Raw genomic sequence first — 26,755 nt, 5'->3', positions numbered from 1 at the left:
ATCCTCACAATCATTACTTGGGGTGGGGTTCAAAGGGATGGGGGTGCCTCTAGATTACTGTTCTAGGTGGCCCTGTATCTTCCCCCTCTGTAAAGGCCTGAACCAAAGACGTAATGTAAAGTCCACTGAAGTCAATGGAAGACTCCCACTGAAGGCACTGAGATTTGGCTCATTCCTGTAGATATCCTCAATGGCTGCCAAGCTGTTCGATGAAGTGTCTCTATTGCTGCTTTGGAGCCTCCTGCTAAAATGTGCAAGATCCAGTCCTGGGCAGCTGCAACCTTCTGGATCGTTCATTTGTAAGAGCTGTTCCATGACAGCCAAAGCTGTGCGTGTTGAGTAGAACGGAGGGAAGGTAAACTTGGGCTGTTTTCTCTGTGAAGCAGTGTTGCAGTGGTGGAGGTGAGGTGAAGCTTGACTGAAGACATAGTAGCAAACCTCCGTTCTTATTGCGAAGGGCCCTTGGTCTTTGCTCTTTAATGTCTCTGTGGGTTTCATACAAAAATGCCCCCCCTCGTGTGCAGTAAGGTGCATATTGCTCAGTTCACACTATTTACACTGGACGGACAATAAACCTCCTTTGTGTTGCAGGGTATCCAATACTAATGGAGTCAGACCCACAGATAGTAGGGGTCAATTTGGCCACAAGCATTTCAAACCTGGATATTGGATCATAAAGCCACCGTATCAGATGATAGCTAGTGACTTGATCACAGTGCATAGAGGGACGGCTTAGGGGTGGCTAGCTTCTCCGACAGAGCTTTTAAAGTGACCTTGAAAAAGTCCAACATCCTTAAATCTCCCATATGGAAATCTTATCACTCCAACTGCCAATTGGACAAAAGGTTTGCTAGACTCCTAGGGCACAGGGACTATGGTAACACTTATTGAAGTGACCCAATGGGGCCTTTTGAATCTCTGAAAAATAATGCCGATTGGCAAAGCGGAATGCATGGCTTGCCAGGACTCGTCCTGCACTGTCACCGACACAAAACCGCTTTCATTAATATTCACGAGACACCAAGTTGGACTCTAACACCATTTATCATTGGGCTGAAAAGCTGTATGTCTTTTATACGTACATAAAGCAGAGTGTGTTGGTCTGAGAATGTTAATAGTTTATTTTAAGCTCCCTGCTGGGTTAATGTAAGAAATGAGAAGAGGCATTTAAAACACATTTTAGTTTGGGGTTTTTTTAATCTAGTTTAATAATCTGATTCTCTGTATTCATGTCATATTAAGTACCATTTTATTTAACCAACGCACAATATGCAAGCTAAAACCATGAACCACTTCCAGCCTCTTGTCTTCTTTCACAGTTATGAAACCTGCATCTTGTTTTAACACCCTCTGGTTTATTTGGATTTTGTCACCTGCTTGTAGGTCTATAGCAGCTGTCTCTTAAGCATATTTGGACGGTTCGCTATGTTCCGGTAAACCCAGGGGACAGTGAATGCTGCTACACAGAAGACTTTTAATGATGTGTTCAAGTAGCTATTCTAGGGAGTTTTCTTTCATGGTGTCTACAGAAGTTTAATAAGCTGCCTTAACTTCTCTCCTTGCGTTTAATCTTGTTGGCTGGCACACTGGTTTCTCTGCGTCCTCTTCTGCATTCTTGCTCGGTTGGTTGGATGCTGCTGTCCAGAGCTGATCTGCGGAGGGAAGTTGGGGAAGTGCTGTCACTCACCATATTGCCTAAACAATTGTGAGATGGGTGGGGGGGGATTTTTCAAGATACAAGTGGGAGTCAGGTCCTCAAACCCCACTGACTTCCACTGGGAGTTGGCAGGCGCCTAATTCCACTACCTGCCTTTGATCAGTCTCCCCTTCCATCAGTATACCAGCAGACACAGTGAATAGGCAGGCCCTGCCTGATGGAGGTTACAATCAACATTTAAGAAAGGGTGGATACCACAAATAGAGCACAAATTAACAGCCTGATGCTGGTGATGATAAGCAGCAGTCACAGGACACCCCCTGCCTTGCCGGCAGCATTCACTCCCACACATCTGCAGTAATCAATAATAATTATGACCAGTCAGTAGCTGCAAACATTCCCATTACTATAACAGGTGAAGTGGTTCTATAGCGCACTCTGGCCTCAGAGAGCCATAGGGGAGATATAAGAAGCTATCCCTGTTATATTGTTAACTCCATGTAACAGCCTAAAGCCCTGGCAGATACTGCACACACCCTGGTTTGCCAGGGCCCATTTGGATTGTTGTGCAGCAGAATAGCAGCCTGCCTTCAGGTCTGGAATAAGCATGGGCCAGAGATGGAATGGCAGCAGGAGTTCAGAGGGGGAATAAGCAGCAAGGGCAGGTGAATTCAGCATCCTTCCATAAGGCCAGTAATGGAAAGGCCAGAGAGCGAACGCTGCCTTTCTGCTCTGAGATGTGAGTCCTACAATATCATCGTGTTGGCTCAGTACTTTCCACTGACTTCCAGCTCCAGCCTTCCTGGTTTACAAGTTTAAAAAAATGACAAGCATCAATCCTGCAACCTCTGCTTGTGATCAGAGATGGAGTTCATTCTGGCTGAAGCATCGTCATCGCTAATTAAGACCCTGCAGGTCAAATTCCATCCTCAGTTACTAACAGGCAGACCTCATAGACTACTAATTTGTCCCCAAGTCAAACCCAGGCCAATGCATTGCTATCTGAGCATTGGCACAGGGGTAACCGAATGCAGAACTTGGCCTTGCAGATGGAACAGTATTAACAATGTTGTTACTGAGGCACAAGTCAGAAAAGCGATACGGGTCAGCTGGGCCCAAAATAAATACAACTACTCCGAGGGCATGTAGAGAGAGAGCAGCACAGGCAAGGAAGCTGAAATAAACCCTGAGGACGTTGCACTGTGAGAGTTGCTGCCCAGTGCTGTATGTAATAACTCAGTCACGCTCATACAATCACCAGGGGCTGGCGCACCCCTCAGAGACCCTGGCATCCGCCAGGCACAGGAGGAAATAAATACAGTGTTGCACATCCGTTGCTCTGTGAGCTTCCTGTGGTCTTGCTTTCCATCTCCCCTGTGAGTGTGTGGATGCTGAGTTACCGCTGTCTCCCCACCTCTCCCAAGTTCAGTGTATCATCCGTCGGTATTATGGTTATTGGAATTTTCCAAAGTTCGTTATAAACGCAGCGGGAGACTGGAATTGTCAGAAGGGAGCAGGAGCCAGCGCTTTGCCCTTCGGTACAGTATCTTTCTCCTAAGAGTCCCAGACTGCCACAGATGGGTCTGAATACAAATTCTAGTTCTGCTCCTGTAATACAGATCTGAACCTAGACCCAAGCTTGGAGGCTGGGCCCTATGTAAACATAAGACTGGATTATCGGTCACACCCCAAATCCAAGCACCTCTCCACTTTGAGGAAGCTTGGATCTGAGTTTTGTGGGTTGGATCCATTTCTATTCTACGTCCTATCTAGGCCTTGCAGCATCCCAGGGATGTATTCTTACCCCAGTTCTGCAATAGGGAATGGAGGCCTTGAGCAGCTGTGTCTGTCTCCCAGGAAAGAAACAGGGTCTTCGCCATCTGTTGCTATGATGCCAAGGGACAGGGGAGTTAGGTAGAATCACAAGAGCAGGTGTGACGAATGGGGTATCTAGAGTCATCTTGCTGCCTACAGGGTTTCCTATGCAAGCAAGTATTTTGCAGTGTGTTTTGCCTCAGTGCTGTGATATCACCCCCACCTTTAGAATAAAATATTTCATCCCTCTAAACACCAAAAAAGGAAACTGTTTGCTCTGGAGCCCAGAAGAACGGCAGTACTGGGTCAGACCAAAGGTCCATCTAGCCCAGTATCCTGTCTGCCTACAGTGGCCAGTGCCAGGTGCTTCAGAGGGAATGAACAGAACAGGTAATCACCAAGTGATCCATCCCGTGCTGGACATTTGGACCAGACACAGCAGTGGGGTCTTCAGAGCAAGGCTTCTGAATACTGGGCTCTTCATCCCTTGTAGCTCCTTTTGGTAAGGTGTTCCATGCACCCAGCACTACAGCTTGCTGAAAAAGGCAAAAGCATTGCATTGAACAGCCAGCAGCCAGTGTGGAGACAGCAAGAGTTTTCTCCTGCCCTCAGTTCTTCCCATGAGGCCTTGCATGCTGCTCAGTTCATTGAACCCCTGCGACTAGGACCAAGGTTTCCACTTTACAAGCTATTTACCCTGCAGAGTTTGAGGGTTTGTCGTCCAGCCCCTCCTGTAGCTCAGGGTTTGGTGTTGCCGATGGTGAGCACGTCATTGTATTTTTAAAGACTGATCCTGGCAAAGCAAAACTTGCGCAGCAGCCCCTTGTTGCACTTATTAGCTGATTATCCCTCACTTGCCACCAGCTGGGCATAATCCTGCACATAATTTGCATCTTCTTATAGCCCGGAAAATGTTCACAAGAACCAGCATGAAGCTGCTTATTGCCCCGCACCTCCACAATTGCTTGGATTCTTGCTTGACTCCTGGGAGCAGAGTGGAAAACAAATTGGGCGATGGTCTTATTAGCCTTGACACTAAGCTGCAGGGGAAGGGTGTTGGTGCCAACCACAGGAGCTGGGGACTGACCCTGAAGGGGAGCCAGGAGGAGAGAGAGAGATGGCTGACGGAGCTTCTCAGGGTTCTCTGCAGCCATAAGAATGAGAAAACATTTGAGCATTTTCTCTCCCTGCCCCTGCTTTCATCCACCGTAGTCTCTTGTCATTCCTTGTGCGGTCTCCTCAATGGAGGGCCAGATCCAAAACCCAGTGACGATACTAGAAAGACTCGCATTGATTTCAGTGGGCTTTGGCTTATGCCCTTGAATTGACAGTTCTGTTAGGCAAAGGTGTGTGCAGAGGCAGCTCTGGAGGAGAGTTTGTTCTCTGCCTTGGTCTCTGAGTAGAGCCAGGGCTGGAGGCAGAGTTGCATCCTAGGAACGGTGGTGGGCCAAGATTCCTGGAAGAAGGGGTGTTATCAGACGTCACCAGTGTGGTGCTCTGCTCTGTTCAATGTTGATAACAGTCGGCTGCATGGATGTGTTCCCTGTGTGTGCTGCCCCGGCTCTGTGCAGATCGCTGACACAGCAGAGCCTGAGAGAACCCCCCAGTGACCACAGACGCCGAAGGCACCCGGCCAGGTTTATTGCCAAACAAAACACAGTCTCTGGCTCCCCGGATCAGATGTCTACAGTTCTGCTAGTACATATGTGCTCCCTGACAATTGACCGACTCAGTCAGTGTCGGGACTCACCACTGCCCCCTAGGCCAGACAAGGCAACTCCTCGGGGGTAAATTCTTATACACAGGTACAATCAAGTTGCACCTCACTCCTGACGCATTGAGGTACAACCCCTCTACGTCGTAAGGTGCCAGCTCTCACCTGGTACATGTTGGTTCAAACAAAACAACTCTACCCATCACATTACCCTTTTGCCTTGTCTTTAGGATGGGTCAGCCTGTTCCTTGTTATCTGTGTGGAACATGCAAGTATCAGTGTTCTAGTACCATCCTGGCACATGTTTATATCTCTAGTGTCCAGTACTTTTTAGGTATGTGTGTTTTTGCAGCATCAGCCCTTTCCTTGCCAGCTTCTGTGAGCAGGGCCTGCCTCTAGCTCACAGCTTAACTCTGCTTTATGTTAGCAAAGCCTTGACCATTACTTTAGTTCAGGCCTTAAGCCTTATACCGGGCCTCTGGTACAAGGGTTTGTGTTTCAGGGCCTCATCTTACCACGAGGGGTTGCCCTGTCCCCTCTCTGCTGTATGTGTGTATCTAAAGCCAGGTATACGTAACGTACACTCAGCCTCCACAGCACTGATTTATCGTCCTCTGGGAAGCCAACCTGCAAGGCCGTGGCCATCCCGGCACCACCCAACAAAGGGGTGACACTGGCGTCAGAACAGAACCCTGGTGTCAGCAGAAGGGGCAGCAGCTCCCTGGAGCAGGAATTGTGCCTTCTAATCCAGGTCTGGAGCCTTCAAACGTCAACTGCCTTGCAAGGTGAGTTGCACAGATTGCATTGCGTTCCCTATGAAAGGGAGGCTCTGTTCCTGCAAATGGGTAGCAATTTAAACTTCCAGGGGTCATGTATCTACGTTACCGGGCACAGCAGAGTTTCTGCATGGCTAGCGCTGTGCTCCAGGGGGGCTCTTTCTGAAGTGGAAATTGGTAAAGGAGACATGGCAGGGGCAGGATTTCACACAAATCTGTGTGTGATCAGATATTTTACAGCATGTTTCAAAACGCTTTGGCGAGTACGCCTACAAACTCTCAATCATTTTGCCAGTTTTTAATATATCATCATAATAAAATCTTTAATAAAAACAATTTCATTCCTCACTTAAACAGTTGGTTAATGAGGGGTACCAAGGCTTCAGATAGTAATGAGGGCCTCCCAGTAGCCTGATGCTCAGCAAGGAGCGTCCAGCAAACCATACCTTGCTTTATCAGCTTGTTATTTTACAGTTTTCCTAAGATGACTGTCACCTTGGTGTCTGAGTGTGCTTTACGTGGCTGAAATTTGGGCTGTTAACGTGAAGCTAGAGGCAAGACCCGCCTGCTGCAAGTCAGTTTTTCCTTTGCAAAAACACTGAACTCACTGCTGGAGCAGGCCCTGGCTCGTCTGTGAAAGCTGTGGGCCCTTTGATGTGGGACAGCTTGCCTGTCTCCTGGCGCGTTATTGCAGCGAGGGGGTTCGATCCTGGGAAGTATGTTCTACGCATCTGATTGGCTCCCCCAGGCTTTGTAGGCCACGTGTTGTAGCCTTACGCTGGAAGCCCTTCAGCACAGGGACTGTATCTGTGTTTGCACCTAGCGTAACAGGGTCCTGATGCTGTGGGGAGGCCTGGGCACGGTGGTAAATAACAGACCAATCAGATGCCCCAGCCCAAAGCCTTAGAGGCTTTGATGTGCCCCGATGAACTTGTGTAAGGAGACAAGCCAGCCAAAGAGCAGGAGGGAAAACTGAGGCACAGAGTGGGGGAAGCACCTTGCCTAGGCTCGCTCAGCAGGCCAGTGGCAGAGCCAGAACCAAACCCAAGTCTGCTGAGTGCGAGCCCAGCACCCTGCCTGCTGGAGCACGCTGCTTCTCAGCCTCCGCTTTGTTGGTATGACACTGCATGGGGGACAGGGCTGAGCCCCCTCTCTCCCTCCCAGCAGCAAGGGGATCTTGCTGCCAATAGCTAGCACTCTCCCCGCTGGAGTCCCCTTCGCCTGGCTCCTCCTACCTGAGTCCGACCCTTTATCTAGGGGAAGGGGCGAGCCAGCCTGCATATTCGATTTATCCCAGCTCAGAGTCGGTTCTGCTGAGGTCCCACGGCAGACAAACCAGCTTAGGAGAGGCAAAGGCAAACGCTGTAAGTGAGATGCTACCTTGAATTGCTCCTCTTCTTGTTTAGCTGAAAGGGCATATGTGAGCTGGCTGTTTGCTAACCACTGTCTGTTCAGCTTCATCCGCTGGGCTCCTCTATCCTGCCAGCTGGACTTGGCAGTGAACATGGCAATTTGCAAGAACTCTGCGAACGGTGGAGCTGGTAATACTGGCAGCGTTGGTGTTTAACTTTTTGTAGAAGGCGAGAGCCCCTGAAGATTGCATTCCAGCTCTGCTTGTCTCCCCTCCTGCTTCTAGTGAAGTGACTAGCCCTCTCCCATGCTAACTGCAAGCCACCATGCCCTAGAGCTGTGTCGCTCCAGCCCCTCTCTAGCTTTCTGTAGACTGGGATGCCCTGAAACCGCTTGGGGCTTTCCTTCCCCTTGGGCCTGAGCTTACTGGGACCATATCACATGCTGTTTCCTAGTGGAGCATGACACATGTTTGCCTGGCCTTCCTGGGTTTTATCCCTGAGTGTAAGCATCTGGAATCTGTTCCTGATAACCAGCATTTCACCAGGCTGTTTGCCTTATGGCTGGCACAGGCAATTCACTGCCAGCGCAAATCCAGTTTATTCCTTGAGGCGAGGTGTGTGTGGAAATATAGAAATAAATCCAGGACTTTTCTGTATGTGCTCTGTTGTAAACGGCCGAGAGCTCAATTTGCAGTGTAACCTGGGAGAAGGGAGGGGCTGTTTTCCCTTATGTGCAGTGGTGGTTGATTTACCTGGTGTTCTGGCAATGGCTAACTGCAGCTGCTAATCAGTCTCCACCCTGCAGTGATTTTCCAGAAACTCAGGTGTGAACCCCAGACTGAATTCTGGCCCCTTCCTTTGAGATTTTAACAATAAAACCCCACTTTTGAAGTCTCTTTATGAAGAAGGGCAGCTGTAATGTTTACTCCTGAAGGGCTGCTTTTGCATCAGCTTTGGTTTCTTTCAACTCCTCTTGTTCTCTTTGGAGGGGAGGAGGAAAACCCAGAGAGAATCCGCTAGGGAAACAACCGTGTCTTTGTATTGTCGAGAATGTGTGTGGGATCCTGGGCTGGGGGTGAGCTCCACTAGAGCTCGGAGGAAGAAGTAAAAAATAAATGGAAGCATTTAAGAGGCAGTTTGAGAAGCACAGGTGCTGAATGAGCCACTGTGGGAGCTCTCCAGCTGCTAGTCCTTGAGGACTGAATTTGTTGTTTTAGCCCTGGGTCCCTTCCCCTACTGAGTTCCCACACTAGGGTAATAGCTGTGGGAGCTTTGTAAGTCTGTCCAGCACCAAGACGTGCTGGGACCCTCTTGGCTGCCAAGCTGACAGTCTCTCTGGACTGGATCCTGAGTGGGCTAAGTTTCTCTGTTAATGGGAACTGAAGCCACTCAGCACCTCCCTGGATCCAGCCCTCTCTCAAGATCTGACCTGTGTGAACTGGCCCATGAGTCCTGAGCTCAGCATTCAAACACGAGGAGCTGCTGCCTGTTTGTCCAGTTGAAAAAGGAGGTGAGCTGTTTGGAGCAAGGCAAATTTGAGACACAGGTCCCTTCCCTGGGCTAAGGGTTGAACTAGGGATAGGGGGGCCAGGAGCTGATCTGGAAGGCTGTGCAGACCCAGTTCATTCAGCCAGTGAGGTGGGGTTTTAGAGCGAATCAGCTTTGGGGGGAAAAACCTATTTTTCTCCGCAGAGAGGAGGCCTGGGCTGTGTGTCAGGGCCAGAGAATTCCATCTACCCTCTCCAGCAAGATCTGAGGTGATGGTGGTGGGAACCCCACAGGCTGCTGATGCTACCAAACTGTGCCCTGGTAACTCAGCAGTGTGAGCAGGGCCTTGGAAAAGCGTGTTCAGATTTTTAAGTGGCTAGTCATTTTGAGTGCTTGGATACTGAGCACCCTGCGTGCGGCACCACCAGGGGTCCTGAGCTCCAGAGGGCAAGTGCTCCATTATCTGCAGATCACGCCCTTTAAAATGCACCAAATTGAGCCCCCAAAATAACAAGATGCTTCTGAAAATCTTGGCCTTAGCTAGTTGCTGTGCCCTATTTTCTATGGACGGGAACCAGAGATCCCTCCCCTTGCCGTGTCTCTTAACCAGTTTCTGCTCAAACCACTAAGGGAGCGATTCATAGAATCATAGAATTTCGTTTCCAAGGTTACAGCACCTTGCCCTCTCTCCGGTCTAATCTGGAGTGTGAGCTCTCTGGGGCAGGCACTGGCTTTGTGGTTTCCTGCTATGGCAGTAGAGGGAATAGAGGCTGTTGCAATGGTCTGTGACTTGGCGTAATACAGCACCATTGCATCTGTCATTGCAATTACAGCTGATTGCAAATTTTTCATCCGAGTTTTTCAATGACAAACGACTTTTCAAACTATAGGAAAACTTCTGTAAAAAAAAATAATCATTTCATAATGTTCTAACGTTTCCAGTTTTGTGAGGAAACAATTCAAAATGAAATTTGTTCACTGTTGTTTGGTGCAGAATGAAAATGTTTCACTTCAAAGCATTGTGGTGAAAAATCCCTGAAAAGTTTTGCATCAAGCTGACACTTGTAATTCTGACTCTTTTCCCAGAAAATAAATCCCACTTTTTTTGTTGTTTATCCTGCCCTAATTGTGACTCAGGCTGCAGCACAAACCAGCAAGATTTCAGTGGTTGGCCTGTGTCCAGTTGCTCTGTGCTCACTCTCCCTGCCAGCCCAAGCAGGCTAATGAGGAGCATTGCTTCCTCATTAGCACCTCATTGCCACACCCATCTGCAGCCACTTCCCTTCTGCCTCTGGCACACTGATTGCCACAATGGAGCAAATGTAGGTCCTCCCGTTTCCCCTTCTCACTGATGCAAGAACTGACTGGAGAAAGCCCTGCTGTGGTGTGGCCTGGCCCTTTTGCTGCAGTGAAATGCACTGGTGACCCATCACTGAGGTGCCTAGACAGGCGTATTGGTTATGTCTAGGTCCCATAAGCTGTTGTATTTTCACCTGGAGACCTCCCTTTGAATCAGAGATTTTTAAAAATACGATGCAGAAAATCCGAGATGTGGTGACATTTTCCCAACCCTAATGAACTGTGAAACTGACTTTACCCTACCTGCCTTTTGTCTCTAGCAGGGCTCCCTCTGAGCACCAGCTGTTTCCGCCCTAATGGAGGAAGCTTTTCGCTTGGCTTTGTGTGTGATGATGGGTCTGCTGCTCCTGCGGGGATCGCGCCTGGCAGGTGAGAGCAAAGACTGCCCCAGAAGTGGTAGGGACCATGCAGACATTCTTGCTCTGCCTTGGGATGCGGTCACCTGTGCAGCTCCCTCATTGATGGGAGCATAAGGGACTGTCCCTTGTGCAGTCTGCTCTGTCCAAGGCTTTAGCTGCAGCTTGTAACCGTGCTCTCACCTGGTTAGAAGACACGTGGCTGAGTCTCCTGACTCGGTTTTGGTTGCAGAGGGGATGAGTGGGGCCAGGAGGCAAACTATGGCTGGAGAGAACTGAGAAGGGAGGCTGGGTTTTGCCAAACCCCATCAGTGAGGTGCCTGTAGCTAAAATCTCCCCAGCATTCCCCACTCTAACTGCCCCTTGCCAGTGGTATGTTCATGTAACTTATTAGCATCTTGGAAAGGAAGTGTGAAACCAGTGGCTCCGACAGGCCTCCCTGGCATGATGTGTTCCTGAGGGAACGCAGGGGCTCCAGGCAGGGCCGGCGCTTCCATTTAGGTGGCCTAGGCAATCGCCTAGGGCGCCAGGATTGTTGGTGGGCGGCATTTTGCCGGAGGGGGCAGCAGGCGGCTCTGGTGGAGCTGCTGCAGTCGTGCCTGTGGAGGGTCTGCTGGTCCGCGGCTCTGGTGGAGCTCTGGTGTACCCCCCGCAGGCACCACTGCGGGAGCTCGACAGGAGCCATGGGACCAGGGCGCGGGGTGGTGAAATTGCCGTGTGCCTAGGACGCTCAAACCCCTAGCTCCGGTCCTGGTTCCAGGGAGGTGTTTGAGGGAGAGAAAAGCCCTGGTTGGTTTGTGAATAATTGATGCTGCATCCCCCAGTGCTGTCCACAGATAGCAACAGGGGCTTGGCCCAGTGAGGAACAGGTAGGTTCACCCCTCCCTCTGCACAAGGAGCCAGTTTGCTCTCCTCTGCTCAGAGGGCTCGTGTAGCCAAGGGAGCTGATGGCACAGCCAGGCTGTTCAGCTGCTCAGGTTCCTTCCACTTCCTAGGTTCTCCCGTGTCTTCTGCTTCAGTAACAAGCTCTAGGCAAGCAGGGAGGGGGCAGGAAATTGGGTCAAGCCCCCTATTCTGAACAGTGAACAGTGGTGCAGAGTCTCTTACTGCCCGTGCAGAACGGAGAAGCCCTGGACTAAGGTCTCCTCTGGCAGGCCCCTTGTGCCATGTGACATGTCGACCAGACGGGGTGAGGGCTGAGAATATGAGACCTGCAGTTCTCAGATCTCAGGTCTGTTGCTGAGGAAGCTGAGATGGCCTCTTGCGGCTGGGAGAGGCTCGAGTTCAGGGGCACGGAGGGGGACGGACGAAGGCACTGCTGGCTGTGCTGTTCCCTAAATGCACAGTCAGTGCCCATCACAGCCCCCCTCCAGTGGCGCACAAGGCCCAGACCACTCCTGGGGGCTGAACGTGTCCCCTCTGCAGCGCAGTCCCTCATCCTGCCCCTTCTCCCACTCTCTGCCTCTCCTAGGTACACTGGAGACGGGCTTGGCCCCAAGAGCCTCCCACCCTTTGCAACCTGCGAAATCTGAACCCACGTCTCGTTCTGTGGCCTGCGCCCTCGCCGCAGGGGCGGGAAATGGCTGTGGTGGTTTGGCCCTGTAGCAGAGCCTGTTGCTGTCGAAGGGGCAGGGAGCACTTCAGTCTTCCCCAGCACTGGTTGCTCTGTGGCTGGGTGGCTCACAGCTCCCGTTTGTCTCCCCCCTTCGTTTTGTGCTGTGTCCTTGGAGTTTCACCAAGGGCCGGCCGTGGATTTGGGTGCAAATGGCGCTGTCGGGGCCTGGAGCGAGTGCTACCCCGCTCGGTTATTTACGGTCCTTGCACACGGTGAGAGCTGGATGCGGCTCCGACAGTGAGGCTTTGGCCGGCCCCATGCAGCACCGCTGCGGGGGGCCTGAATACTTCAGTACAGACGCTTGTTTTCTTTCAAGAGTTCCAAGAAACTCTTCAAAAAGGAGCCCAAAGGAACTCGTGCTGGCTCTAACCTCTGAAACAACAAGCCAGCTCCTTTGAGGAGGTTCAGCTCCCTGGAGAAAGCCAGAGTTCAGCCTGAGAACAGAAGAGGCAAAACTGATGAACCTTTGTTAAATGAAAGAGCCCAGCAGCTTCCATTTGAAAGTGCTCTGAATTCTGCTCGGGGTTTGGCTTTGCAGGCTGGTAGGTCAGTATCTCTCTCATCCCAAAACACAGGCTTGTGTTTTCCCGTGGAAAACTGAGTCTCTGCAACTAGTAAACGATGCTCTGGACTGTTCACTCTTTTAGTCCAGCACTTCCATTTAGCCCTGCAATCCGGAGCGGGAGGTGAGTGTTAGCTGGACTTTTGCAGAAACAGAAGCTGAGGCGCAAAGGGACTTTTTCAAGGCCATGTGGTAGAGCTGGGAATAGAACCCAGGAGTCCTGATCTCTCCATTAATAATAGTGTCCAGCTTTAAGCTTTAATAATCTCAGCCGCAGCTCTCAAAGCACTTTACCATAGAGGCAGGGTCGTTGTCTCCATTTCACAGATGTGGAAACTGAGGCACAGGGCAGGGAAATGACTTGCCCAATATCACCCAGCAGGCCAGTTGCAGAGCCAAGAATAGAGCCCTGGTGTCCTGAGTCCCTGCCCACTAGGCCGTGCTGTCACGCACCAGACACAACTCCTGCAGCAGTAATTGGCATTTTGTTCTGTGTGCTCCCAAGGGTGGCACAGTGAGGCACAGCTCAGGCTGGAGTCTGTTCTTCTCTCTTCCCAGTGGGGTGTCTGTCTTCATTTCACTCTCTTTTCAAAGACACTTCATCTTCCCAGCCCGCATGCTACGCCAGGGCCAGTGGGCTCTCCACAATGGGGTGTGGCAGGGAATAATTCCTGTCTGCTCTCCTGGTGGCTGCATGGCTGGGTGCCTTCTGCTGCCCCGGCCCTATACAACTGGAGAGCATGGGAGCCTCGCTCTGATGTCTGGGTGGGGGTTTTTAATAACTCCCTCCCTCCCCCTACAGAATTTCATAGGGAAGATGATTCAGAAACACTAGGGAACGTGTCTCCATCACTATCAGCTGCGACAGGGCTTTCCCGTAGGGATGCAGGTGAAGTCCCTGAGCACCCTTTCCTGGAGCGAACATTTAGGGCTTTCTGTGCCGGTGGCAGCTGGGATTGTGGCATTTGGCCACATGTATCTGTAGGTATTTGCTGCCCACTAACCGTGCGATGGGAACAAGGGAGCACACAGAATAAACCCACCAAGTGTCATGATGCCAAACTCTGAGCTGGATACAGAGCCCCCTGAAGTCAAGGAGATTCATTCCCTGGATCGAATCCCCCCTAGGAAACGTGATAATTTCACTTTAAAAGCAGAGTAACCAGGGCCGGCGCTTCCATTTAGGCGACCTAGGCAATCGCCTAGGGCGCCAGGATTATTGGGGGGTGGCATTTTGCTGGGGGGGTGGCAGGCGGCTCCGGTTGACCTGCCGCAGGCGTGTCTGCAGAGGGTCCGCTGGTCCCGCGGCTCCGGTGGAGCATCCACAGGCACACCTCTGAGGTCCACCGGAGCCGCGGGACCAGCGGACCGTCCGCAGGAACGCCTGCGGCAGCTCCACCGGAGCCGCGGGAGCAGCGTGCGGGGCGGCAAAATGGCCGTGCGCATAGGGTGCCAAAAACACTGGAGCTGGTCCTGAGAGTAACCCTCGCCAGAAACCTCTCGTTTGTATTTGCAGGAGCTATCGAGACTGGAAACGCTGTCAGTAAGGTACGTCAAAGTTTGTTAATACACAGCTGCGAATGTTCATGTGAAAAGGCCTGTTTCACTCCAGAGTGGGTTGTTGGTATTAGTGTTTTCAGTGCATAAAGTTCGCTCAGGAAGGATTTATTTTTGTAATGAATTTTCATGGGTCATGACATCTGTTTGTGTGTATGTTTTAAATGGATTTAATTTTTGCTGTATCAAAATAAGCCAAATAAGCCTCAAGGAAAAACCCACCATCAGCTATTATTATTTCAGGATGACAGAAATAAACTCCTCACTGAGGGTCATAACAAACACTGGATAGTCTGATTTTTCAGCATGATGGAATGCTGCTTTTTTAGCCAGACACGCACAAAATCCTTGTTCTTAGCCCTCAAGTTGTGTTTTAACTGCCAATAATTTCAATTAACAATAACTCGGGAAAGGGGAGACAGTGCCTCAGGTTTTTGCATGAAGGAAGAAATAGGCAATTAAAGGATGTTTACTAATTAAATCTAATCCTACCAAGCCTGCAGGTCTGATAGCAGCTCGGGTAGGCATCCCCATGCTAGCTGTGATCTGGCTAAGGCTGGCAATGAAGGCATGACGGCATGTGCTGCCTGAACCTGCCTGAAACCCCGGGTACACTTGCATTCCTGGTCTGAGCCAGGGTCCGCGCTGTTAGGCCTTCAGTGCTGTTTGAGTCGCGCTAGCCAGATTCAAGCTAGCATGGATGTATCTACCTGACTCCAACTGCTGGGTACACATACCCTATATCATATTGATATTAGGTAGTATGTAGAGGCCCAAGCCAAGCTAGGGATTCTGTTGTGCAAGGTGCTGTACGCACAAAGGGAGGGAGGGGAAACAGTGGCACGGAGAGGGGAAGTGATTATCCAAGGTTACACAGTAGGGCAGAGTGGGGAACAGAACCCAGCTCTCCTGGATTATGACTACATTCCAAAAAAACGACCCCTTGTGTCAGTCAGTCTGCCCCTGGGGCAGTGGCTCCGGCTGGCACTCCGCGGCTAAACGTAGCAGTGTGGTTGCTCCCATTCTGGCGGGAGGCGGCTCTGGAATCCAGCGAAGGGGGTGGGTTTTGGAGCTCAGGCGCCAGCTTCCGCAGGAACATGTACACTGCTATTTTTAGCCTTGTAGCATGAGCCTTGCAAGCCCGTGGCAGTTGCCGTGGGGTTCGGGGGACTTCTTTGCAGTAAAGACATGCCCCAAATCCCATGCTGGTGCTCTATCCACCAGATTGTGCTGCGTCTGGTAGGGAGATAAAGAGATTGATTCAGTCACTGGATTGCTGATAAAAAAAAAAAATACTTCAGCTTCTTGCAGGGTCACTTATTTCCTCCCCTATCAACACGACTCTTCCCGTTGGGCAAGTTTTTGTCTCTTCCGCTCATTCAGTTCTTTAAATGGAACTGGACCGAACGCAGCTCGTCGGACGTTTACAGCTTTGTGCTAGAGGGGCAGTGGCAGCATCGCTTCTAGAACAGCGTCTCAGTTAACTGCTGACAGATGGCCCTCAACTCAGGACCTGATTCTGGGAGGTACCCAGCTCCTTCCATGCCAGGGGCACTCAATACCCTGGGAGATTAGACCCCCTTTTTCTGTTGCACCTCCTGCAAAAATAGTAGTGCTTGGTTTTTCTTTGGGCAGCAATACAGATGTAAACAAGTCGTGTAGAACCTGGACTGTTTTCAGGCAAAGCTCAGAAGAGCTTTAGAATAGGTCAGGTTCTGGCCCTAACACCTTGACAGGGTGGCTGTGCGAGGGCTGTGAAGGTTGGAAAATGCTGTTCAGTGCTCCATGCAGAACTGAATCTGTACTTTCCTTGCCTCCCCCTTATCTAATGCTCCCCGCTGTTCTGTGCCTCCTGGAAGTGAGCTCTAATGAGGCCTTAATTGGCTTCCAGCTGTTTTGTCTGCAGTGTAAATTGATCGTTTTTGAAAGAATGTGTATGTGCTGTGTATCCCAAGAAGTGAGACAACATTGAAAGTGATTTTTGTTTGGGTAAAATATGTTGGCAACACGAGATAAAGTAAACGGTTGTGATTTATTAATTACCGTTGGGGAGCAAGTGACAGGTGACAGAGTCAAGGGGAAGGGGGAAGCATTGCTGAGTCCGCTCCGCAGCGGGCGAAAAGTAGTGTGGCTTCGTTGACTGCAGTGGGGTTGTGCCAACTTACACCAGCTGAGAATCTGGCCCTTTAAGTCTAGACATTCAGTGCTGGCTGCCCTGAACATGGCCCCCTGGTGCTCAGACTTCCGGGGGACTGCACTGGAGGAATGGGGCCTGTGCTCCTGCAGAACCATGTGGCAAGTGGATTGCTGCAAAACCTAGTACTTTGGAGGTGTGGCATTCTGATGCTGCAAGATGCCCGCCTGCGCCAGCGGGAAGGGCTCAGAGGACCTTGCCAGGTGTTTAGCATGTGAATCGGGTAAACTCCAGCGGTGGGTCTGCCATTATTAGAGCCATTTAACACATGCCTGTGAGATGCGTTTGCCCCGGAGTCCCGGTGCAGAAAGCGGCAACGAGCCTGCTTTGCTGGATCGAGCCCTTTCTCCCATCTCCACGCTGAGCACCTTGAAAGGAGACACTTTGCTTTTCCTCTGGCCTTGGCATCGCCATGTGCCTCTGTTTCCCCATCTGTCACATGGGGAATAATGATATTAAATGGACTCTTGTGGGGGTAGAGGGTATTTATCCAGTGCTTTGCAGGGCCGTGTTGTTAAGTGTCTGGCTTTGATGCAGCACTTTTTATCGGTGGATCTCAAAGTGCTTTATGAAGGAGATCAGTATCACCATCCCCATTTTACAGGTGGGGAAACTGAGGCACAGAGCAGTCACCCAGCAGGCCAGTGGCAGAGCTGAGAATAGAATGCAGGTCTCGTAAGGATGGTAAGGCCCTTGGGACAGAGACTGTCTGTGTACTGTGTTTGTACAGCACCTTGCACTATAGGGTCTTGTCCATGACCAGGCCCCAAGGTACAATACAAATAACAATAGGTCGGGCTGAGCGGACGCCCTTCATGGCTGAGATCCAGCTACTCACCTTGAATGCTTTGCACTGCAGGGCAACGATGAGGAAGGAAAAGAGGCAACGGATCCTCAGACGCTGACTGTCACAACAATCCTGGTAAGGCCAAGGAGGGTGTTGCTGCTAGTGGCTGGGGTAACAGAGTCTCTTTGTCCCGTCCCTAGGCTTGCATGTGGCTTTGTCTGTTTTTGAGTCCAAACTCCCTTCCTCTGTCTGCTTTCCATGAGCCTTCCTAGGGCACTCAGGTACAGCTAGCACAGGGTGACCGGTGGCTTCCAGGACAGAACAGGCCCAATCCAGCAGGAGGGTTGGGTGGATGCTTCTTTCAGACACATTTTATCTTGAGAGCCAGGCCTGTTCCCAGCTAGACATGGCCAACACCTGTTGAGCGCAGCAGGAGTTGCTCGTGTCCCGCAGCGGAAGTCAGTAGTGCCCAGACTTGTTGCTCATTACTGCTGGGAGACAGCGAGAAACAGATCCTTTGAAAAGCAAACGAAAGCCTAAGTGGTGAAAAATGAGGCCACTTTGCTTTAAGAGTGGGGGAGTCCCATACAGGGGCTGGTGACGAACTCCACATTTCACGTGAACGAGTGACTCTTAGCATCTCTTACCAGGGAGGAGGTGTGTGGGGAGGCTCCCAGGGGAGCAGATTTCCAGGCCCTGGAAGCACTACAGCTAAATCCTGGGTTCTGCCACCAGGTCTTGCATCTGCAGGTCGCCATCTCGTGGGGGGTTGGCAGGCCGAGGGGGTGGAGGCTGCTGAAATGGGGAGGGATCTCACAGCCGGTCTTTGGTTGATGATGGTGGAACTGTCTGGTTTCAAACATCCTCCTCCCTCGTTGCGTGCAGCAAGATCCCTATGCGATGGCAAGAGGCACAGAGCTGGAGGGCTACTGCCTAGATCTGCTGGACGCACTCGCCAAGATGCTGCACTTCAACTATAAGGTGACGATAGTGAAAGATGGCCGCTATGGGGCGGTCTCCTCCGGCGGGAACTGGACAGGGATGGTCGGCGAGATCGTCAGACAGGTGACTTTTCTCAGGAGGGCTGAACTTCCCCACGCGTGGGGGTGGAAACAACCATATTAGCAGTTCATTTATTTGCTGTCTGTGACAGCCTGTTTCCCCCTCTCCGGGGATTCTGGTTTCCCTGACAACCCCAGGGAGCTGTCACCCTGCCCACTTCACCTCAGCACTAACAATCCAAGTGCCTAGCCCATCTCTTCACGCAGCACTTGGCAAGCATTCGGTATGGAGGTCTCTCTGTGAGGTAGGCCAGTAGCATTATCCCCATTCCTCAGATAGGGAAACTGAGGCACAGAGCTGGGAGGTGACTGTGCACAAGACCACAGAGGAAAGTGGAGGTCCTGGCTTGCTGTGTTGTGCTCAGACCACTAGACTGCGCTGCCTCTTGGACTGCTGAGAGGTACTGGATTGCAACCGAGTGGCCACAATGTTCCTTTCACTCTAATGTGCTGAAGATAAAAGCTTTAAAGGAAATGGTCTTAAAACCAAACAATTGTCTGAAATACACCCGAGGTGCCGTTCTTGCTGGCTGGCATCGTGGGATCAGAATGAAACTGATGCAAACACCTTGGAGGCTAGGACAAACTCACTTGTCAGCTTTCAAAGAGACAAATTGGGGGAGGTGATAGTTGGGACCAGCTTCTGTTGGGGAAGGAGACACGCTTTCTCCACCTGAAGAAGAGCTCTTTGTAGCTCGAAGGCTTGTCTCTTTCACCACCTGAAGTTGGTCCAGTAAAAGATATGACCTCACCTGCCTCATCTCTGATTTCCTGGGACCGACATGAGTAACTTTTAAAACTCTTGGTCATAGCAGTTGCTCAACAAGGGTGGATTTACCGTACGCTTCCTGCTCTTCATATTCCATGGATTTATCTGGATACATGGCAGGGCTGGGCCAGAAATAAAGGGCCAGCCCAAGCGTATGGAGCTCCAGGTAGATTTTGGAGGAGGGAGGGAGGGAGAAAGCGGCTTCTTTGGATGCATCCAGCTAAGTTAATTACAAGAAACTAGCTAGGACAGGTGTGAATGGGCCCTTGTCCTGTCCTGTGCTGCCACCTGGTGGCAAGTTGCAAGTTAGAGCCTACGCTGCCCTGAGTCCGGCCCTGTGTACCTACTTGCAGCTCTCCAAATCCTGGCTCTGGCTCCTGCCTGTAAATGCTGCAGCCTGGAGAAGTGAGAGGCAGAGCTCGCTTCTCAGCCCTGGCTCTTCCCGAAATGGGGGTGGTTTGCCACAATGGCAAATAGGAGGCTGCTAAGCAGGACAGTGATGGGGTTTGTCTGGTGGCCATTTGTCCACTGGGAACTGAGACGCCCCCAGCTCGTGTCTCAAGGGCTGCTGAGACGTCCTCGCTTGCCCTGCAGGAAGCAGACCTCGCTGTGGCTCCCTTGACAATCACGTCAGCGAGAGACGAGGTGATTTCCTTCACCATGCCATTCCTGGCCACGGGGATTGGGATCCTGCTCAGGAAGGAGGCTGCCTCCCAGGGTGCTTCTCTCTTCGGCTTCCTCGCTCCCTTCAGTAAGGAGACCTGGACTGGCGTGATGGTTGCTTACCTGCTGACCTGCCTCTGCCTGTTTCTTGCAGCCAGGTAAAAATACATCTGCTGTTCTCTACAGTGTGTTTGGCTTTCTCTGGGACCCATTGCTTTCCCCAGCCACCGAACAGATCCTGACTCCTAGCCAAAGCACTGGGTAGCATTTGCTCCTGCACAGCTCAGAACAGCTCACTGGGCTAAAAGTGCAGATAAAGTGTCTCTCCTAAGGCCCACGGTAGTGGACAGATCACAGCAAAATCAGGGTCTCTTCCCCTCTAGATACACAGTGCACCATGTCTCTAACATTGTAAGAAGCTTTGGATGCTCCATTTAAACACGTGAATGTCACCCCTGTGCTTTCACCTTCATCACCGTTACTTCTCTCCTCTTAAACCCGACCATGTTTGTGTCTAAGGCGCAACTCCCCTGCTGCATTTCACCTCCGGGTACTTCCCTCCCACTGGCTTCTGTGGGTGGAATTCTCTCTCCTTTCACGCCCATGCTGAGCAGGGATATCCAGGCGTGTTGCAGGAGGAAGAACTTCACTTCCAAGCCAGCTACAGTGTAGTCCCTCTGCAGCCACAGGCTAGAACAGCAAGTGCTGCTTTGCGTTCCTTGTGCTGGGATTTCACGGTGGAATCACAGATCCACGAGCTGCGTCACCCATCCCAAGCGCCCTGCACAACCCTACTCTGCTACGTCAGTACAGCTGAGGATGTGAACAGGCCCACTATTAGCACAGTCCCCCAGTAACCAGAGGCCTTCATGATCGTCTGGGCTGTTCCCCCTCCTTTCTCACTTGGAACTGCCTCCTTGGATTTGTTCTTCTACCTTGGCCTGGGTATAGGCTGGGGCAGCTAAGCAGCCCCGGTGCCAATGCATATTAGCCACCATTCATGCCCTTCCCATTAGCCCCCAGGGCTGAGTGCACTCAGTGTGCTGGGGCCCACACACCTCACTTTATACCAGGTCTTTTCCTTCAGCGCCGCCTCTCTCCCTGCGGAAAGCCCAGCTTCGCGGCCCAGCAGTTGTTACTCCCAGCTGGCTGCCAATCTGGGCCAGGTTGGGAGAACGAGGCTCGTCATCTGTGTTTCTGGGCGATGCCCCCGTCCCAAGGCTTCACTGCTGCGACGCACCCCAGGCCAAGGGCAGCATCAGCTGGTTGCCTCCAAGGTCCTCCAAACAGGAACGCAGTCACTCTGAATCCTAGACTGGAGCTGTGTGGGGCGTGGAACAACCCCGGCCTCTCTGCGGTTGATGCTGGTAGAGCTGTTGTGACACCTGGTTTCTTGCCATAGGCTGAGCCCCTGTGAATGGAAGGAGCCCAAGAGTGAGGAGAACCACTTCACCTTTCTGAACAGCCTCTGGTTTGGAGCGGGAGCTCTTACCCTGCAAGGTAGGACCCTAGTGGGGCTGTGGGTGTGACCAGATAAAACTCCAGCTGTTAGGGAGCCAATGTACCATTTCGGCCCACATCCATCGCATGCGGCTGTGTGGCAGGCATGCTGTGCTCTGTGGACTGCCCTGCCCATTTGATTTCTGCCGGACACCCAGCAGCACTAACTGTGCCCACAGGCGGTGCCATCTACAGAGTATTGTCCGCAGACAGCACCTTAGTCATCGCTCTGCTTGAGTACTGCAGGGGCGGGGGAGTCTGGCTTCAATGTGAGGTGGTTTGAAGGGACGTTAACTTAACACTGGTGTTTCTGAGGTTGGAGGGTGCCAACCTCTCCTTTGCTTTTGGCCATCAGTGTGTTTCCATGCCGCGGGTGGGTGAATCGGGCTGAGGCAGTGTCGCTTGCCAGGGCTCATGCACAGCACAAGGCTTGTGTGTGCTGGTCTCCAGCGCTGCAGGGGAAGTTTCGGTTCGGACGGGTGTCGTTAAATAAAGAGAAACGCACTTCTTAAATACATGTGTACACGGTACGGTACCAGCTGCCCTCGCTGTCCCTTTTGTGCGCATGTCAAGCTGCTAACCCTGCAGCTGCCTTCTCTCCTCTGCAGGTGCAGCACCTCATCCCAAAGCACTGTCCGGGCGAATAATTGCCACCATCTGGTGGCTTTTCACCATCTCTCTGCTGGCTGCCTACATTGCCAATTTCACCGCCTTGCTGAGCTCTGGGAACGAGCCGCTTCCGATCCAGACTTTTGAAGATCTTGTGAAGCAGAGAGAGATCGAGTTTGGGACAGTAGAAGGTTCCTCCACGTTTCAGTTCTTCAAGGTGCCTGACCCTCTAGTAGATTTCCTACGAGCCCAGGAGCTGTGATTGTGCTCAGAGTCAGACTCCGCACGTAGACAGCTTATGCCAGCCAAGCTTTGATGAGCTTCTTTTGCTTAGCTAGTGAGCTTCCTCGATAGGTTGGATGTGTTCCCACTCCAGTTCTTGCTGACTTTTAAAGCTGTGTATCCCTGGTCTGCCTGGTGACACTTTACCTTTTATCTGAAACCTGTGTTCCTCCCTGAGAGACTGGTTAACTTCCCCGCCAGACATTGGCAGCTCTATACAGAGGCTCAGAGGGAGAGAGAGTTTAAATTGTCTTCTCCAGATGGCAATTTTGCAATTGGTGCCCCCTGGTCTAGTACAGCAGCTCTCGTGATCACTGCGAGGTTTGACACTTTACTTTGTGGGCTGCAGAACTCCAGGAATCCCATCCATCAGATGATCTACGAGTACATGGACAAGAGGAGAGACCACGTTTTAGTCAAAAACTACCACGAGGCATTTCAGCGTGTGCTGGAATCGAATTACGCCTTCATCGGGGAATCCATATCCCAAGACCTTCTTGCAGCCAGGCACTGCAATTTGATTAGGGCCCCCGAGGTCATTGGAGCACGGGGATTCGGCATTGCTACAGCAAAGGGTGAGACATGTCTGCTGCTTTGTTTCCACCCCACCAGTTCCTTTCAACTCACTTGCAGCAACTGTGCCACAGAGCTAAGAACCCCTGATTTCTAGATCCACTTCAGTGCCCTTCTGCTGGCACATGGGGCACTGGACAACTTCAGTGGACCAGGTCCCAACAGCCTCTCCTGCCAGGGGAGCTCAGTGACCCAAAGCAATGTCAGTATCCAACGTATTAATTCTTCTGATGACTTTGGGCTCCCAAAGTTTTGCTTTCTGACATGGACCTTTCATTCTTTATAGGCTAAAGAATCCTCTGCCAGTCAGTGATTGGTTAATTTTTTTCTGTAGCCCCAACGTCCCAGAATAGCAGCCGATGCATTCTGAGGACTTTAAAAGTTTGCTGCCACCTCCAGGGAAGGCTTTGATGGTTGTTCTCTTTAATGGCTGTGCTGCCTGTACTTTTTACATTGCCTTTCCCTGTATCTCTTTAATTATTTTTTTAGGCGGACTGGCATGAGGATAGCATAGCTGTTCAACAGCTCAGCCGCTCCTACTGCTTGGCTGTTTTGAGAGATGACTGTTTGTTTTTAAAATGCAAAGATTTAACATTAGCTGTCATGGTTATGCCAAAGAGCTTCAGCAGTTACACACTCACAATATACCTGAACTGCAGCCATCCCAGAGGTAGTAAGCAGCAGCCAGCCGACTGCACGCTGCGTATTTATGGGTTGTGCCTAAGCAGCTACCATTAAGTTGTGCAAGTGTCGTATAATGGTCCAGTTCATTTCTCTCTGCTACCCTGCAGGATCACCCTGGGCCAATAAACTCTCCCTTGCTGTCCTGAAACTGGGCGAATCAGGCAACCTAGACTACCTGCATAACAAGTGGTGGGAAACCACCTGTTTCCATAAGGGCCCAGACACATGGAGTCCTCTGAAACCCCAAGCCATGGGTGGACTTTTCCTGGTTCTTGCGATCGGCCTCGTGCTGGGAGTGATTGTGGCTTTGGTGGAGTTGTCAAACAGGAGCCGACACGCTGCTGAACGGGAGAAGGTAAGTGGCACTGTGATGCCTCCTTACTTTTGCACAGCATTGCTCTCATGTGGTGGACCTAGATCCCCACCCCCAGTACGCTGTAACTAGCGAGTCAGAGAGGTGTCCGGGTCCCCACCTGGGGGAAAACATTTGACACAAGGTATATCTGCACTGCAACTGGAGATGTAATTTCCAGCTCAGGTTACAAAGCTAGTGTCTGAGTATGTACCTAGGATCTCAGACAGGATTGTGCATGAGCTGTTAGCTCATGACACCAGTGCTCGATCAAAACCAGTGTGGCTACATCTACCCAAGCTGGAAATTACATCTCTAGCTGCAGTGTAGATGTATCCTTAGAAACAATCTTTCTGTATTACTACAGATCTTTGCACAAAACTAAGATCTCCATTATGGAAAGAACTGTGTTTATTCCTCACCAAGAGCGATGATCTAACAGTTCCACAGCCTGTGATTCGTGATGATATCATTGAGGGTTATGAATTCATTTAGGGAATAAACTGGAGGAGATAAGAAAAAAACTTGATTGTTTTGTTTAACTCTAGTTATCAGTGAGTATCCGTGTGGCTTCTAACTTGCTGGGTGTGGACAGACAGAGGATGAGTGTGTGTCAGAATTAACATCAACTGAATTGCTTATGTTATGCTGCTGTAAAACTGGTGCAAGTGGAAAGTCTTGGCAGTACACCCACTTGATTTGCTACTTCTGTCCTGTTTCCTTGGCAATGATAATTTGTTCTAAAGTACCAGTAATTCCAACGAATGCTTTGACAGGTAAGGGAAGGAAAAGACCGCTCTTGCAGTTTCTGTACTTGAATCTCAGCCTTGTTGTGCTCAGCTGACTCCTTAGTACAGCTGAGACACTGTGCACACTGAAGGGGACTTTTCTGAGTCACATGGAACACCTCTTCCCCCACCCGCTTCGTATCTTTCAGAAATCTTGCTGCTCTGTTCTCAGCGAGGAGATGAGTCATCGGTTCAGAATAAAAGAAGGTGTAAGAGAGAATCCAGAAAAGGTTAAACCATAAGAAGCTCTTTGTGGAGTGGAGTCTCAGTATTAATCAATTTCTTTCCTACTGTGTGTATTCACTAGTAGCTGTTTCTCTGCACTGGCACTATATCTCTGTACGCCTAGAGTGTAGCTTCCCTAGCACTAGGAAAGGTCAGTCTCTATAATGATTGAACCGCATGCAGAGAACTACATAGCTCAGAGGACTGATTCCAGATCCTAGCCGCTCTAGAGCGCTAAATTCAGTCTAGCAATGATGACTGAAGATGTCAGCATCTGATGGCTGTCAGATGGCCCACATAAAACCATCCCAGCTCAAGGTTGAGGACTGAGCAAACGTGGTGAGTGAGCACCTCATTCATAAAAGGTTCTGTCTACACTGGACTTGTCGGTGTGGCTGCAGCAGCTAACAGTAGCAGCGAAGCCTTAGCAGCACGGGCCGGATAGTGCCTCCCGCTGCTGGGTATGTTTTGAAGCAATTAGCCCATGTTGCCACAGCTTCACTTCTCTTGTTATTTGAGCTAGCTTGGGTATGTCTGTGTGCCACAATCACACCTGACTGCCGTGTAGACATACCCTCAGCATATGGCGGCACTGCAGCGGGGGACGTGACTGGCAGCTTGTGTAGGGTAAGCTAGCGCGAGTACCAGCTAGCACAGGTCTGTCTACAGTCTGGGCCAGGCCCGCCCTCGGCTGCAGGGTAGACGTACCTTTAGAAGTGGACCCTGCAGCTCAGCGTTGAGGCACATAAGCAACAGCCGCTGATGTGTCTCTGCCCTGTCCCCTGGGCTGTACCTGCTCTGTGACGAAGCAGAGGATTGTGGCTGTCAAGCCAGCAACTTCCATCAGTGGTAACTGGTTTTTTTAAATGCTCAAAACTGGAGCTGCGAGTGAAGTGGGATCAGTGTGAATATTCTAGAACTATAATGAGACTTCCAGAGCAGCATAAAATAGAATGAGCAGCATTTTCCATGGTGCTGCGTAGGTTCCCACCTGCCATTTTTCAGGATGACAAAGATCATGTCTGTACAGAGCTCTGAGTACTGAAAACGAAACACGTATCAAAGAACAGCTTTGCTGGACAGAATACACTTATTCGGCTCCAGAGCATGGGAACAACTGTATTAAAAAGCAAACGGTGATATTTAGCTTTTAAGTTAATGCAGCTGCCTGGCACCTGCCAATGTTCATCAGTATAACTTCCTCCCAGGGAGATTTCAAAACCCGTCTGCTAGCCAGGAGCATGCTGAAGGGCACAGAGGTTGAGATTCACTCCCGTGCAAAACTTCCAGTCTCAGGTTCCCAGGTCTCACTCACCTACTACACAAAGGTGAGTTTTTCACAGTGAAAATGTATTGGCATCAGCCTATTAAAAAAACAAAGGGAGGGGGGTGCAAATCTTGCTGCCTGCAGTTTTCGAATTGAGTGACTCAGTTTCAGCCACCCGTGGAAAGAGTGACTGCAATGGAATAGTAATAGCTTCAGTTATGCTGAGCTTGAACTAGATAAAATGAGCTAAATCAACTAAAATAACCCAGCTCTTAAACCAGCAGGGCCAATTTAAAGGGTCCCAGCTTAACTAATGTGTGATCAAACATTGCACTGCATTGTTATTATGCTTGGTTTCGCAGAGTTTTCGTGCCTTTCAGCATATCAGAAGATCTGGGCTTGGTGGCATGTTACACAGCATATGCATTGCCCTCCTGTATATACTGCCTTGTATCTGCTGCTCGTTTTGCTTGGGTGTAGTGGGAAAGGGTAAAGAGGCAGAGTCAGTTTCAGTAACATACTGACTATTGGCAACTGCAAAGCTTGAGAAACCTGCATTGCCTTGTGGTAGCAAAAACACCTGGAGAGAGTATCTTTGCACCTGGCAACTAAGAGTTCTGTCAAAGCGTAAGGGATGCTAAAAACGTTAGAGGTCCAGTCTGATCACTTGGTTGAAGTTACTTAAGGACATGTTTAATCCCGGCTATTACAGAGTAGGAATTTTCAAATTAAACATTCAATGATACTGTC

General features: G+C 50.7%; 1 protein-coding gene across 3 annotated transcripts; it reads left to right on the top strand.

Annotated features, from left to right (window-relative positions):
• Positions 1–5,643: 5,643 nt before the first annotated feature.
• On the top strand, positions 5,644–26,755 carry LOC127038785 (probable glutamate receptor). Of its 3 annotated transcripts, none has more exons than XM_050931722.1 (11): positions 5,644–5,971; positions 10,422–10,530; positions 14,211–14,242; positions 17,305–17,367; positions 18,118–18,297; positions 19,657–19,883; positions 21,128–21,225; positions 21,834–22,051; positions 22,466–22,691; positions 23,481–23,728; positions 24,663–26,755. In XM_050931722.1, exons 2-11 carry the CDS (start codon positions 10,458–10,460, stop codon positions 24,753–24,755), a joined length of 1,458 nt encoding a protein of 485 aa, XP_050787679.1. In that variant the 5' UTR covers positions 5,644–5,971; positions 10,422–10,457; the 3' UTR covers positions 24,756–26,755. The 3 variants fall into 3 exon arrangements, with proteins under 3 accessions (XP_050787679.1, XP_050787677.1, XP_050787676.1); XM_050931720.1 differs by lacking the exon at positions 5,644–5,971 and adding an exon at positions 7,220–7,326 and having other exon boundaries at positions 10,425–10,530; XM_050931719.1 differs by lacking the exon at positions 5,644–5,971 and adding an exon at positions 7,237–7,326.

Source organism: Gopherus flavomarginatus, chromosome 21 (genome assembly GCF_025201925.1).
Source record: "Gopherus flavomarginatus isolate rGopFla2 chromosome 21, rGopFla2.mat.asm, whole genome shotgun sequence".
Lineage (NCBI taxonomy): Eukaryota > Metazoa > Chordata > Testudines > Testudinidae > Gopherus > Gopherus flavomarginatus.
The sequence above is the reverse complement of the archived record's forward strand: the minus strand, read 5'-3'. Positions and strand labels throughout refer to the sequence as shown.

Excerpts from the sequence above, each read along its gene's own strand:
- LOC127038785 (XM_050931722.1), top strand. The coding sequence starts at position 10,458 with ATGGAGGAAGCTTTTCGCTTGGCTTTGTGTGTGATGATGGGTCTGCTG. Across the intron at positions 14,243-17,304 it reads CTGGAAACGCTGTCAGTAAG|GGCAACGATGAGGAAGGAAA; the intron begins GTACGTCAAAGT and ends TTTGCACTGCAG. Across the intron at positions 22,052-22,465 it reads CCACGTTTCAGTTCTTCAAG|AACTCCAGGAATCCCATCCA; the intron begins GTGCCTGACCCT and ends TGTGGGCTGCAG.